Source organism: Stenella coeruleoalba (genome assembly GCF_951394435.1).
Source record: "Stenella coeruleoalba genome assembly, chromosome: 3".
In the NCBI taxonomy this organism is placed as follows: Eukaryota; Metazoa; Chordata; class Mammalia; order Artiodactyla; family Delphinidae; genus Stenella; species Stenella coeruleoalba.
Window position 1 is genome coordinate 132583453 of NC_137148.1, and position 14003 is coordinate 132597455.

At 50.9% G+C, this 14003-nt stretch overlaps 1 protein-coding gene across 2 annotated transcripts; it reads left to right on the forward strand.

The window, feature by feature from the left end:
* Nucleotides 1–1311: 1311 nt before the first annotated feature.
* On the forward strand, nucleotides 1312–13697 carry NIPAL4 (NIPA like domain containing 4; the record flags this gene model as incomplete). Of its 2 annotated transcripts, XM_079916552.1 has the most annotated exons (6): nucleotides 1312–1363; nucleotides 4501–4740; nucleotides 8192–8248; nucleotides 9408–9498; nucleotides 11737–11897; nucleotides 13072–13697. In XM_079916552.1, 6 exons carry the CDS (start codon nucleotides 1327–1329, stop codon nucleotides 13695–13697), a joined length of 1212 nt encoding a protein of 403 aa, XP_079772678.1. The 2 variants fall into 2 exon arrangements, with proteins under 2 accessions (XP_079772678.1, XP_079772679.1); XM_079916553.1 differs by lacking the exon at nucleotides 8192–8248 and having other exon boundaries at nucleotides 1327–1363.
* Between the last annotated feature and the right edge of the window lie 306 nt (nucleotides 13698–14003).

The following is a 14003-nucleotide window of genomic DNA, read 5'->3' on the forward strand; positions in this document are numbered from 1 at the left end:
TCCTCACTCCTTGGGAGCAGAGTTATTTCAGCCTAAAATGCCAGGCTTGGTGTGGTTGCTGGGAGCATGCATTTCATCTTGGCTCTTCTGCTTCCTAGCTAGGACCCCGGGGCAAGTTAGTAGATCACTCTGTGCCTCAGTTTCCTTTCTATAAATCATAAAGCTACAAGTAAGTTTGTCATGAGGTTTAAATGAACTGGGAGTTTTCAGCACTAACAGCTGTGCCTGGCCTATAGCAAGCAATACACAAGTGTTTTTAAGGTCCAGCTCAGTGTTTCTCGAACTCGTTTTACTAGCACCCACTGTAACAAATATACTTTCCATCACCACCATTTTTTTTTTTTTTTTTTGCGGTACGTGGGCCTCTCACTGTTGTAGCCTCTCCCATTGCGGAGCACAGGCTCTGGACACGCAGGCTCAGCGGCCATGGCTCACGGGCCCAGCCGCTCCGCGGCACGTGGGATCCTCCCGGACCGGGGCACGAACCCGTGTCCCCTGCATCGGCAGGCGGACTCTCAACCACTGCGCCACCAGGGAAGCCCCACCACCATTTTTCTTTTTGATGGTGATTTGGAAAACACCAGTCTCTAGATAGTTGATCCCATTTTGTTTCCCCTATTAATAATATATAAGGTTCTTGGGGGACAGGGAATATGTTTGATTCATTTTGGTCTCCAGTTACTTCATTTCCTTCTTTCATTCAATTTACCAAGCTTGTATCACCCATTCATTCCACATATATGTATCGCCCTTTATTGAGCACCTACTATGTGCCTGTTGCATATTAGTGCCCCAGTGCAGATCAGACCTACGTTAAATGAATAAATAAGGCAGGGAGGTAGGAAGCCAGGAAGGTAGGCAGGAAGGGAAAAAAACCGAATGTCCTGGATGCCCATGGCCCGAGAGAGCCCCAACTGGCAGCAGTTCCCCCTTTTAGTCCCCACGTTCCCACTTCTACCTCAGCCAGAAAATTGAACCCTCTCCAGCCACCCTGGAGCCCATCAGCTGTCTAGGTGCTGGTCCGGCGTCTCGAGGAGAGGCGGCGCCCGGGGACCCGCCCCCTCTGACGCCCGCTCCGGGATCCAGGCAGCCTCCGCGCCCCCGGAGGGCATGCGCCCCTCCGCGGGCAACTCGAGCACAGGGCCCCAGGCCCACGGAGTTGCCCAAGAGGCCGGGCGGCTCCTCCCCGGGGACCCTCCCCCTCTGGGGCGCGTCATTCTCCCCACCCCCGGGTCCGACCCCGGCTGCTCCTCGCACGCCGGCCACGCGGGGGACAAATCTCAGCCACCTGCTCCGGAGCCGGGGAGCCGGGGCACCGTCCGCCCCATGGAGCTGCCGGCCAGCAACACCAGCTGCGAGAACGGTGCGTGAGGCCAGCGGGGACCCCGTGCGCTCTGCGCTTCGCCTTCCCTCCCTGCTGCTCCTTTCCTCTGCGTCCTCTCCTGCCAGGGGGACCGAAACGGGGAGGGGGTCCGCATGCGTCGTCCCCCACCCAGTTCTCAGGCCCGTCTTGGGAGGGAGCAGGGTTCTGGCTGACTTTCCCCCTCTTTGGAGCTGGGTAGCTGAGGGGGGAATGGGAGAAAGGGGGACGTGCGTGGGAGGGAAGAGGCGGGATTTATCGATTGGAGCGGGTCTACCAAGAGGTGTGTGTGGGGGGGGGGGTTGTCTTTTATGTATAGTTGCTTCAGATTTTAGTACCTGCCCAGGTCTGTCCCCCTGGGGCTCATCAAAGACAGGGTAGAGGGCGCAGAGACTCACCACCCCCAAACCCACATCCACCTTTTAGGAAAAGGAGGGAAAGAACAACCCAGGAAAGGATAAGGAAAGATTCTGGGCTTTATGCTCAAGTTCTTATTATGAACCTGGGTAGTGGACTAGGCTCTTTACCTGCATTATCCCAGTTAATCCTTAACACAACTCTAGAAGGCAGGTAGATATTATTACCTTCCTGTCACCATTCTGGAGGTAGGGAAAATGAGGCTCTGAAAAGTCTGATGAACTTGCTCAAGGTAGTACAGTGGGGAAATGGAATATAGAACCAGGGCTCTTGGATTCTAAAACCTGTACTGTGCTCATCTCCTTTCTTGGTATTTCTCCATTTTCCTACCTGGTCTTGGTATGCAGCCTGTGGGATATCCCTGTTTTTCTAACTTCTCCTCTCCAGTGAAGCTTTCAAAGCGGGCCTGTTGGGTGTTAGCTGGCCTTGGTTTTCTGAACAGTGATGCGGTCCATTTTCAGCCTCGTCTTCCCCTGGGGAAAAACATGTTCCCCAGTCTTAGCATATTCAGGAAGAGAAGCAGGAATCATCTGGCCCAACACCCATTTGCCAAGATGAGCACGCTCCTCAGAACTGGATTTCCTTTGGCCATCAGCCCTCTCTCCTTTTCTTTTTACCCCTGTGGGAGGACTTGACTCGATGGAGGGCACTGTGCCCCTTGGATGCCTCAAGCCTCCCCCAAAGAGCCAGGCCCACCCTTTGGCTCCACCTGCTGGAGGTGAACCTTCAGGAGGGCGGGGGAAGGGGGTGGAAATGGGCTTGGCCTTCCTCTTGGGAGTCGCCCTCCTTGGCCCACATCCTCCCAGGTTCTGGCTCTTTTCCTGAACTCAGGGAACTCCCAGGATTTGACTCTTGCCCTAACTGAGGAACAGGAGTGAGCAGTCAGAACAAGTTTGATTAGGGACCCAGATGGTTTCTTGTCTCATCTTCTCTGGATTGTGACACAGGTGTTGGAAAGAGAGGTCTCCCACTGCAGAAGACACATGGGCGTCCCCTGGTGGGTTCCAGACCCAGCTCTGCCACCAGGCTTTTATGAGACTCAAGCAAATCCTTCCCCATCTCAGGGCCTCAGTTTCCCCAGCTGAAAAGAAAGAGGGTTAGACAGGATGCCTTCTAAGGGCTCTTCCAGCTCTGCTGTTCCATGCTCCTGTGCCATGGAAGAAAGGTCAACAGTGCCCTTCCTTCGTTACGCCAAAATGCCACTCTGTGCTCTAGATATGCCAAAGCTAAAGCTGCCTGGCCTTTTGGACTTTGGGCCCTTCTAGTGCAGGCCTAGAGATCTAGCTTGGTTCAAGGAGAAGTGCCTGGCCCGGGCCTACATCCTTGGCACACGAGCCTGGGTCTTTGTGACCCACAGTTTGAAAAAGACCTTCTACTACCAAAGGTCACAAAGTCAGATGCTTATAGGGGCCGAGCACATAACAAAAATGACTGAAGGGAGCCGCGTGTGGACTCAGGGGAATCGCAAAGAGCACATCCTGTCTAGGGGTAAAACCACTGCTGAGCCACAGCTTACTGTTGCCTATGGGACCGTGTGCCCAGCAGAGTAAGCAAAGGCAGCCCTGAAGCTGGACTTTCATGGGAAATCTCCTGATTTTTAAATGTTATCAGGGAGCTCATGTTTTAAGGTAGCCTTCAAGAGGCTAAATGACACCCCATCCCCCTTGCCACCTGCTGTGTCTGTGTGTGTGTGTTGTGTGTGTGGGGGCGGGGGGCGCTGGTGACTGAGAGCATGAACTTCGGTATGATATGGGCTAGGGAAGCAATTCTGGCTTTACCACTTACCACCAGTGTAGCCTTAGGCAGGTTACCAAGCTTATCAGGGCCCCAGTTTCTTCAGCTAAAACCCTGGGCATGACCACTCTGCCGTTTCCATGATAAGGGATGCTCCTGAGAAGCCCCAGGGTGGTGGGCCCTGGGAGTACCAGAGGATTATTGCCGTGCTTTGTACTGTCTCCTTGAACTTGGGCAGCTTAGTTCTTCTGACTGAGGGTCTGCCCCGCATGCCCAAGTTTGTCCTGTTGTCCTTGGTATTTGTGCCAGAAGAGCCAGCAAGGGTGTGCTGGCTCAAGGGCGTGAGAACTGATTGACTCTCATGGACTCTAGGACTTGGAAGGAGAGCTAAAGACAGATCCTGCATGGGGTGGCAGGGACACTGATCTCTCTGAGGCCTGAAGGAGGCCTCAGCCCTGACCACAGCACCAGAGGTCTTTGAAGTAAGGCCTGGGGATGGTCGGTTCTGACAAGCAAGGATGCTCGTATTTCATCATCTTCAGGCCTAGGAGGGGCTGTGGACTCCAGCCTCATGCCCTCCTGTTACCTGTCAGGACTCTGCACTAGGGCTGCAGTTAGGGATACGTAAGTGAAGAGGCCTCTGGGAGGGGAGAATCCCTGTATGATCCTGAGCTGTTGGAGGCCCATGTGCCCAGAAGCTGGGAGGGGATTCCTGTGGAGGCCGGGAGGTTGGATTTGATGAGGCCTGAGAGCTGTGGGGCCCTATGTGGTGGTGGGGGGGGCATCAGTCTGACTTAGTGGTGAGGTGCTGGAGTTCTGGAGTCAGACAGCCTGTGTTCTTAGGCAAGGCCTCCATTTCCACATCTATGAAGTGGGAATCAAAGACAGCACTTATCTGACACATGGTTGGAAGCACTTGATGAGTTCACGAAGGTCCCTAGCCTGCATGCAAATGTCCCCAGCGTGACTCTCACCGTGGTCTTCCCTAGGTTCCCTGATCAGCCTGTACTGCTCCTCCCAACAAGTCCTGTGCCAGATCGTCGGCGACCTCAGCCCCCAGGTGCCCAGCAGTGTCATCTCCAGCAGCTGGCAGGAGGGGTTCAGGCAGAACTACAGCTTCTACGTCGGCCTGGGGCTGGCCATCCTGTCCAGCTTCCTCATCGGCAGCAGCGTCATCCTCAAGAAGAAGGGTCTCCAGCGACTGGTGGCCTCTGGTGCCACGCGGGCTGGTAGGCTCCTGGGGGGCGGGGCTGGATGGGGCGCTGGGTGGCGAGCCCTCGGCCAGCCCCGTGAACCTCCCTTCACGGGGTCCACTGTAGCGGCTTGAGAACCTGTCCTAGATAGGCACAAAAGGCTCATTGTCAGTCCCGTTGGGAGGCCGATCCACCCACAACAGGAGACCTTCCTTTGTAATCCAGTAGTTCCTGAGAACTACATGATCAGTTAATTGGGGTGAAGACAGGGAAAAGTCTCAGGGCCAAGAATCAGAAACCCCGGGTCTAGTCCTGGTTTTATTTCTTACCAGTTGTGTCATCACAGGCAAGTCACAATCTCCCTACAAAATGGGAATATAATACCTTTGCCCAGAACAATGTCAGACACTGGTGCGTCCTCACGTACTATCAATCTGAGCTCCTTTATAGGCTACAAAAGAATTACTGAGTCTCTGTCCACAGGGATTTGCTTGTTTGAAAAATAAGACGTGTATCCATGAAACGATTGTTGAGAAAAGGACTCCTATGTTAAAAAATGTGTTCATTTAATCATCATTCATTGTGTACCAGCTGTGTGCCAGGTGCCGTGCTAGACCTGGGGACACAGTGCCCTTGTGGGGCATTGAGTTGAGTGGAAGAGACAGGCAAGTCGATAAACAGTTGTTCTGTAGCATGTTAAATGCTATCATGGGGAAAATGAAGAATGTTATGGCAATATTTTGGAGGGCCATGTAAAGCCAGGCTTGAGGGGTAGGGGAGGTTTTCTGTAAGAGTTGATTTAGAAGCTGAGACCTACATGATGTGGAGATAACAAGGTGAGGGGAAAAGAGAAAGAAGTAGTATTCCAGGCAGAAGGAAGAGCATGTGCAAAGGCCCAGGGGTGAGAGAGCATGAGCGATATTAGAAGCTGAAACTGTCTCAGGATGGCTAGAGCATGGAGGGGTAAGAGATGGGGTGAGGGCCAGCTCATGAAATGTCTTGTAAACCGGGCTCCAGAGTTTGAGTGTAATTGTAAGTGACAAAGGTTTTAGGCAGGGGAGTGACATAGTTCGATTTACGATTTGAAAATCGTAAATTTTGGTTGCTGGGTGCAGAGTGGATTAGGAGACAAGACTGGAGGGTGGGAGACCAATTTGGGGAGAAAAACAACAGAACTTGGGCCAGGAAATTGCAGTGGGAATGGAGACAAGTGGCGAAGTCCAGAGATAGATTTTGAAGGTAGGACTTACTGGGTTTGGGTTTGGTGTTGCCTGGCCCCAAGGGGAGGATGAAAAAATGAGCCAAGGTGACTCAGAGCGCTCTGCTTTGAGCAACTGGGGAGATGATGGTGCTATTTTCTGAGACAAAGAAAGCAGGAGGAGCAGGTTTATAGGAAGATGATGTGTTCAGGTTTGGACGTGTTCAGTTTAATGTTCTATGGGACACTGAGCTTTGGAAGCAGACTATTTGTGTTCCAATTCTAGCTCCTCAATTCCAGGTGATATGATCCTGGGCAAGAAAACTAGTTTTTCTGCCTCAGTTTCCTCATCTGAAAAAATGGGGATAGGAATAGTTCCAGCTATATCTTGTTGTGAAGATATGTAGTATGTTTAGAAAGATGCTTAGCATGGAGTAAGCACCAGTATTAGTTTTACTGTGATCTAAGTGGGAGAGCCTGACAGATAGTTGGATACCCAGGACTAGAGCCGGGTGTGCTCTAAAATGGAGAGATGTGAGGTGTGGGCATGAAGTCAGGATCAGTGGTCATTGCTGCTCTATCTCTTCTTCTGGACAAGGGTTTGAAAGGCCAGAGACCTCCCAGAGTGCCAGAAAAATAGCTGCTTCCACTCAGGAGAGAGCAGAGCAAGTATCACTGACCATTCAGAAAGGCAGCTTCCCCAGAATCCATTTTTTCTCCCATCTGCTCTTTCAATATCTTCTCTGAGATTTCAACTCAGAGTAAAATGCTCTCAGAGCACTTTTATGGGAGATTCTGACTGCTTGCGGAACCTGAGGAAAGTTAAAGACCATCTTAGACAAAAGGGCATTCACAAAAAGCAACATACAACTTTGGGATTTTCACAAAACTGTCTAAAACCCACCCTAATCATCATCATCCTCATTGCTAATACCGAGTATTGACCATGTGCCAGGCTCTGAGTCCATCATGTGAACAAAGCAGACACAATTCTTGGCTACATGGAGCTTCCATTTTAGTGGGGGAAATTTCAGAAAATAAATAGATCAAATTATAAATGACAAGTGTCATTAAGGAGAACTGAGTGTGACGAGAGAGAATCCCGAGGAAACAATAAAGATAAGGGGACCGGGGAGGGCATTTTAGTGGAAGCAGCATTCAAGTAGAGACCTGTAGAGTAAGTGTAGTTATAGGCAAATATTGTTAAGAAGACTATTCCAAACAGGGAAAAGCACATGCAAAGCCCTTAAGGCCAAAAAGAGCTCATCATTTTTGAAGAACTCAAAGACAGCCTGAGCAGCTAGACTGTAGTAGGAAGTGTGGCAGGAGAAGCCTTTGGAGAAGTGAGCAGGGTCAACACTATGAACAGGCTTGTTAGGGATTCTGGTCTTTATCCTAAGAGCATTTCAAAGCCACTGGCCAGCTAGACGCTGAGGTGTGACATAATTCTTAAAAGACTCCTGGCTGGGCTTCCCTGGTGGCGCAGTGGTTGAGAGTCTGCCTGCCGATGCGGGAGACACGGGTTCGTGCCCCGGTCCGGGAAGATCCCACATGCCGCGGAGTGGCTGGGCCCGTGAGCCATGGCCGCTGAGCCTGTGCGTCTGGAGCCTGTGCTCCGCAACGGGAGATGCCACAACAGTGAGAGGCCCGCGTACCGCAAAAAAAAAAAAAAAAAAAGACTCCTGGGTACTATGAAAGGAATGGATTATAAGGGACAAGAGAAGAACCAGAGGAGTCCTAGGAGGCAGTTGCCTCAACCCAGACCAGAGGTGATAGTGCCTGGGAGTTGGGTGGTGGGGTGGCAGTGGAGTGGACACACGTGAAATGCATTTTGGAGACAGAATCAGCAGGATGGAATGGATGCAGAAGGTGGAGTAGTGGGAGGGTCAGGTGTGATTCCCTGGTTTCTGGCTTAAGCAACTAGGTACACGGAGGTGCCGCTTACTGAGCTTCATTTGGTGGGTAGGGAGCATTTAAAAATCAAGAGTTCCATTCGGGACAGAGTTTGAGATGCCTGTGCGAGACCCAAGAGTTGTCAAGTAAGCAACTGGATATACATCAGGGCTAAGAAGAAAGGATCAGGGTGCATATATGACATAGGGTATCTAGATGGAATTTAAAACTTTGGAAGGGATGAACTCACCCAGGACAGGGCCCAGAAGCAGGCCTGGAGGACTCACCACAGCTGACATATACTGAACCCTTAGAGACTGGCGAGTGAAGGTAGAGAAGGAGAGGTCCTGAGAAAGTACGGCCAACCTCTAACTTCATGCCCATTCCTTTCTACAGTGGACGGAGGCTACGGCTACCTGAAGGATGCAATGTGGTGGGCTGGATTTCTCACCAGTAAGTGGGATCTTTGCTACTAAGGACAGTGCCCTATTGATGACAGAGGCAGAGATGAAAGGAGGGGTGGACGGGGCATTTCTGTCTCTCTTGTGCAAAATATGAATCCAAGGCCCAGATTTCTAGGGGGAGAATCTAAACAGTCTTTGCAGGTAGAACATTTTACCTGCATCTCAGGTCACTCTCTCCATCCAAATTCAGTCTTTCATCCATAAAGCATCTGTCCCCAGAGAGGCTTGTACAGAGCTGGTAGTGATAAAGGTGTAATTTCTCAACTTCCCCTGAAATTCAGGGAGCTATGACTGCCCGCTGGAGTCTTCTGGACTCCTGCAGGGCACAGCCTGGGACTCCTAAGTCAGCTGCCCCATTCCACAGGCAATTGTTGGCTCACTTAGAACATGGCTGGTCTGCCACCTAAGGTTTGCCCGCATTTTCACATTCACACATTCCTTTCCACCCACCCTCTCTGGCTTTCAAACCCTAATTCTTTGGGACAGAAAATTAGCCAGCTTTCGATTTGTAATCCCCTAAGTCAGGTTTTGATCCCTGTCTTAGCCAGAGTTATCACATTCATCATCTGCTTTCAAAGGGCAGACCCAGGTCATTCCCTACGAGCAGGGAGACAGAAGAGGCACTTGCAGGAGTCTGCAAACTGGAAACTCATATGGGGAGAGGTAGGCCCTTTGGGAATGTCTGACTTTCTAACCACCCGCCTGTCAGTCTAGACCATCCATAACTCCTCTGGGAAAGACGGCTCCGTGGACCATCAGTAACTGTAGCTGTGTCTTTATTTGATACTTAACACTTTCTAGAGCTTACCTTGAAGATACAGACCAATCATTCGCAGTCCCTGAGATACACTTAACCGTGCCTAGGCTAGAAGCCAAGGGACCTCAAGAACCAGAAAGCACCATGTGACCCTGGACTCCAGGCCACCTCCCTATCTTTAACATGGGAGGATTTGGTCAGGATCATCTGGGCCTGACCTTCAGATCAGATTCTGCAGGGAGACAGCATAAGGGTGGGGATTTTAAGGAATGCTGGTCTGGGATTCTGTGAGTGATTGAACACTGAATGAAGCCGTCTCCACCCAGATTCATTTGGGCTGGAGATGGCGCATCAGAGCCACTGTGACCTCTCTTCCCCCTTAATTTCCTAGTGGCTGCCGGAGAAGTTGCCAACTTTGGGGCCTATGCGTTTGCTCCTGCGACAGTCGTCACACCACTGGGAGCGCTGAGTATCCTCATAAGGTTGTTGTCACCTCTCTTGCTGTCTCTTCCTATTTTCAGTTTGTTGATGTCCGGAACTGCACATGGGGTCAATTGCTACTTGCAGTCAAGGACCTGGGTCAGTCTCAGCTTCCAGAAGGAGGCAGTGTGCTGTTCAGAGCTCCGCACCCTTGGATGGTTTGCTGCCTGGGCGGTGAAGGGGCAGGCCAAGCCCAAACCAGGTGGAAGTGCTTCCCCTGCCGCAAGGCTGAATGTCTCATGTCAGTGTTTTGGTGCCCCAATAGGAGAAGCACACAAGTTGAAAGTACAAGCCCTAGATGAACCCTCCCTGGGTTCTATCTAACCTTATCTCTGCCACTTCGTAGTTACATGGCAGGTCACTTAACTACTCTGAGCCTCAATTTCCCATCTGCTAAGTGGGGATGTTCATAATACCTGCCTGAAGGCACTGATTTAAGGACTAAATGAGATGACGCACAGAAAGTGCCTAGTACAGAACAGGCGCTGAAGAATAACCACAGCTAACATAGATTGAGGGTTTACTCTGCGCTAAATGTTCTAAATGTGTTCCCTCATTTAATCCTCACAGCATCCCTACTAATTAGAAAGGAGGGGAGACCTGAGGCCAAGAGGGGTTAAGCATCTTGGCCGAGGTCACCCAGGTCCCAGGAGGCTGGGCCAGGATTCCCTCCCAGGCAGTCTAATTTCAGAGTCTGGGTGCTTCACCACTAGGCCCCATGGCCTGGAAGATGTTTGATGGTATTAAAGATAGCTGATATTAAATGTGTGTGCTTCCCATTGCCCCGTTCCTCCCAAGCTACAAACACAGTTCCCCTGTGGGGGTCCTGAGCCCCATTTGAAGCTGGCTCTGATTGTCACCCTAACCTTGGAGCCCCGGTAAGTCCCTAGCCCACCACACCCAGTACCTGTAATTTCCTGTTTTGTTTTACCAGCTTGATGACAATTTTGCAGCATTCATGCAGTCAAAAACCAGATAGAGCCGTGACTCACATGGCACGGTTGGCTGATATAGCTGAGATACCAGTATTGCGTATGTGATTAGTTTACAGATTCCCATCCCAGGAAGTTGGGAGCGGCAGGGGATCCTCCACTGTGTGACCTCTGCCTTTGCTAATGCTACTGGGCGCTGATGAACAGGCATTGTGGGTAAAATGGTTTTGGGAGTTTTAGAGGAGAGATGGGAGACATTCAAAGGAGGTTAGACATCAATCCCCTCTTTCCTGATACCTTTAAGCAGGACTCATGAGGCTCATTGGGTTACCTTAGGTCAGCCAACAGGTCTTTGCCCTAAACTAATGCCACCTGTTTAAAGAAACAGAAGCATGCCCCAGCGATTGTACCTGTCTCGTCTCACCACCCTTCTTCCTTCACCTTTGCTGGCTCATTTGGAGGATGTGACGGGAATGAAAGTCACATCACCAAGGAACAGCAAGGAACTGGAGGTGTTTTGTCCAGAAAAGACTCAAGGAAGTCAGGAGAATTCTTCTCAGTGAGGTGTAGAGGAAAAACCATAGGCTTTATAATTAGACAGAACTTGAGTTCAAATCCTGGCTCGTGTCTTACCAGTTGTATGATCTTGCCATCATTTAAGCTTCTATGGGACTCAGTTTTCTCCTCTATAAAATGGACATATTTTACTTCTCAGAGTTGCAAGATGTTAGTGAGATAATAAATGGGAAGTTCTTAGCACAATATCTAGTATGTAAAGTGTGCCCAAGTGTCACTGTGGTGGTTTATATTGGCATATACAAATGGAAGAAGGAATGGATTTGTTTTGTATGGCTCAAGGAATAGATATGGGATGAGCAGAAACTACCATATTTTGGGTTAATAACAGAATGAACCTACAAGGGATTCATTTACCTTGTGAAGGGGGGAGCTGCTTGCCACCAGAGGTATACAAGCCAAGGCTGAAAGCCTTCTGTTTGCAATGTTAAGAGAAGATGTGCTCATTGGGTAGGAAGTTAGACAAGAGTGCTTTGAAGGGCTCTTCCAACTCTTCTCTTTGGGGATATTGTCCGTCTCTAGAATGAAAGAAATTCACATGTATGTCGTCGATTCCTCCAGCCCACACTGTAACCCTCCCCTAAATAAGTTTCTATTTCACACATTTCCTAGGGGGGGTCTAGAAAAGCTTCCACGTGTGAGAGTAGTGAGCCCCTGCTCAGCCCTCACTTTTCTCCAGGATGCTGGGACGGGGCTGGCTGCTGTAATCCCTTTCTCCACTTTCACATGCAGTACCATCCTTTCCTCATATTTCCTGGGAGAGAGTCTGAACCTGTTGGGGAAGCTGGGCTGTGTGATCTGTGTGGCCGGCAGCACGGTGATGGTGATACACGCCCCCGAGGAAGAGAAGATCACCACCATCGTGGAGATGGCTGCCAAGATGAAAGACACAGGTAGGCTCCAGGCTCCCAGTGAGCAGGAAGGCACTGGGCGTGAACCATGTTAGAGGTCTGGCTGGGTTCTGGCCACCTCAGGCGCTGCCATGTGGAGGAGGAGGCAGCAAGCTCAGGGAGGAAAGCTGATGGGCTGGTACTGAGGCTAGCTTACAGGTTCCCAGTCTGATAGGTAGGGATGCTATTATTATGTATTTGTTATGTGCCAGGTACTGGTCTAAATGCCTTGTTTGCATTGTCTTAGTTCAGGTTGTTTGAACAGAATATCATAGATCGGGTGGCTTATAACCAACAGACACTTACGTTTCACAGTTCCGGGGATCACGATCAAGTCCTAGATCAAGGCCCGATAGATTTTGTTCATAGATGGCCAGCTTCTCGCTGTGTCCTCATCTGGTGTAGAGGGCAAAGGAGCTCTGTGGAGCCCCTTTTATAAGGGCAGTATTCCCTTCCTGAGGGCTCTACCCTCATGCCTGAATCACCTCCCAAAGACGTCACCTCCGAATACCATCCCATTTGGGATTAGCACTCAACATGTAAATGCGGGGGGGTGGCATTCCGTCAATTGCGTGTATTAATTTAATCCTACAAAAAAGCTCCTATGAGGAAGGTCCTAATATTAATCCTATTTTACAAAGAGGAAACTGAGGTCTTGGGGCTTTAATAACTTGTACAAGTTATTAAAAAGTTGTATTGCTGGAACTGGGACCCATGTTTGACTCCAGAGCCCACGTTCTCTTTTTTTAAATTTTTTGGCCACACCAGGTGGTGGCATGTGGGATCTTAGTTCCCTGACCAGGGATCAAACCAGCACCCCCTGTCGGAAGCACGGAGTCCTAACCACTGGACCGCCAGGGAAGTCCCAAGCCTAGGTTCTTGCTTTATTTATTTTTGCGGTACACGGGCCTCTCACTGTTGTGGCCTCTCCCGTTGTGGAGCACAGGCTCAGCGGCCATGGCTCACGGGCCCAGCCGCTCCACGGCATGTGGGATCTTCCCAGACCGGGGCACGAACCCGTGTCCCCTGCATCGGCAGGCGGATTTTCAACCACTGCGCCACCAGGGAAGCCCCAAGCCTAGGTTCTTAATGAGACATCCCATTGCCATGAGTGGAGGGCTCTAGAGGCTACTGGCATCCTCCCAGGTCAGGTTACCTGTCTCCATCCCCCACAAAGGGTACATCGTGTTTGCTGTGCTTCTGCTGGTGTCCTGCCTCATCCTCATCTTCGTCATCGCCCCACGTTATGGACAAAGGAATATCCTCATCTACATCGTCATCTGCTCTGTGATCGGGGCCTTCTCCGTGACCGCCGTCAAGGGTCTGGGCATCACCATTAAGAACTTCTTCCAGGGGCTGCCAGTTGTGCGGCACCCTCTCCCCTACATCCTGTCCCTCGTGCTGGCCCTTTCGCTCAGCACTCAGGTCAATTTCCTCAACAAGGCGCTGGACATCTTTAATACCTCCCTGGTGTTCCCCATCTACTACGTGTTCTTCACCTCGATGGTGGTGACCTCCTCCGTCGTCCTCTTCAAGGAGTGGCACAGCATGTTGGCCGTGGACATTGTGGGCACCCTCTCTGGCTTTGTCACCATCATCCTGGGTGTGTTCATGCTTCACGCTTTCAAAGACCTGGACGTCAGCCGGACCAGCCTGCCCCACATGCACAAAAACCCAACCCCGCCTCCCGCCCCAGAGCCCAGCATCGTTAGACTCGAAGACAAGAATGTTCTTGTGGACAACATAGAACTCTCCAGCGCCCCATCACCAAAGAAGCCCGAAGTATTTATAATCCATTCGTAAAGCTTGGAATACATGAGTGAGAGGGTGAGCCCTGTGGTACAGCCTGACTGCTCAATTTCAGAGCCACCTGGTTATTTTCAACACAGCTCTTACCAGTGGGCTCTCTTTTCTTGAGACGTTCATTTATACCTCACCGCTGTTTCCGGGAGAAAAGTCCCTACCCAGTGAGCAGTGGCGGCAGAACCTCCTGGAAACACAGCCTCAGTGACCAAATACCCTACTACACGTTGGTGCCAGCAGGTCCCCGGCCCTCCCGTCCTCCTCGTTTCCTCGGTGCCACCTCTGTGCTGTTGGGAAGAAGATAGG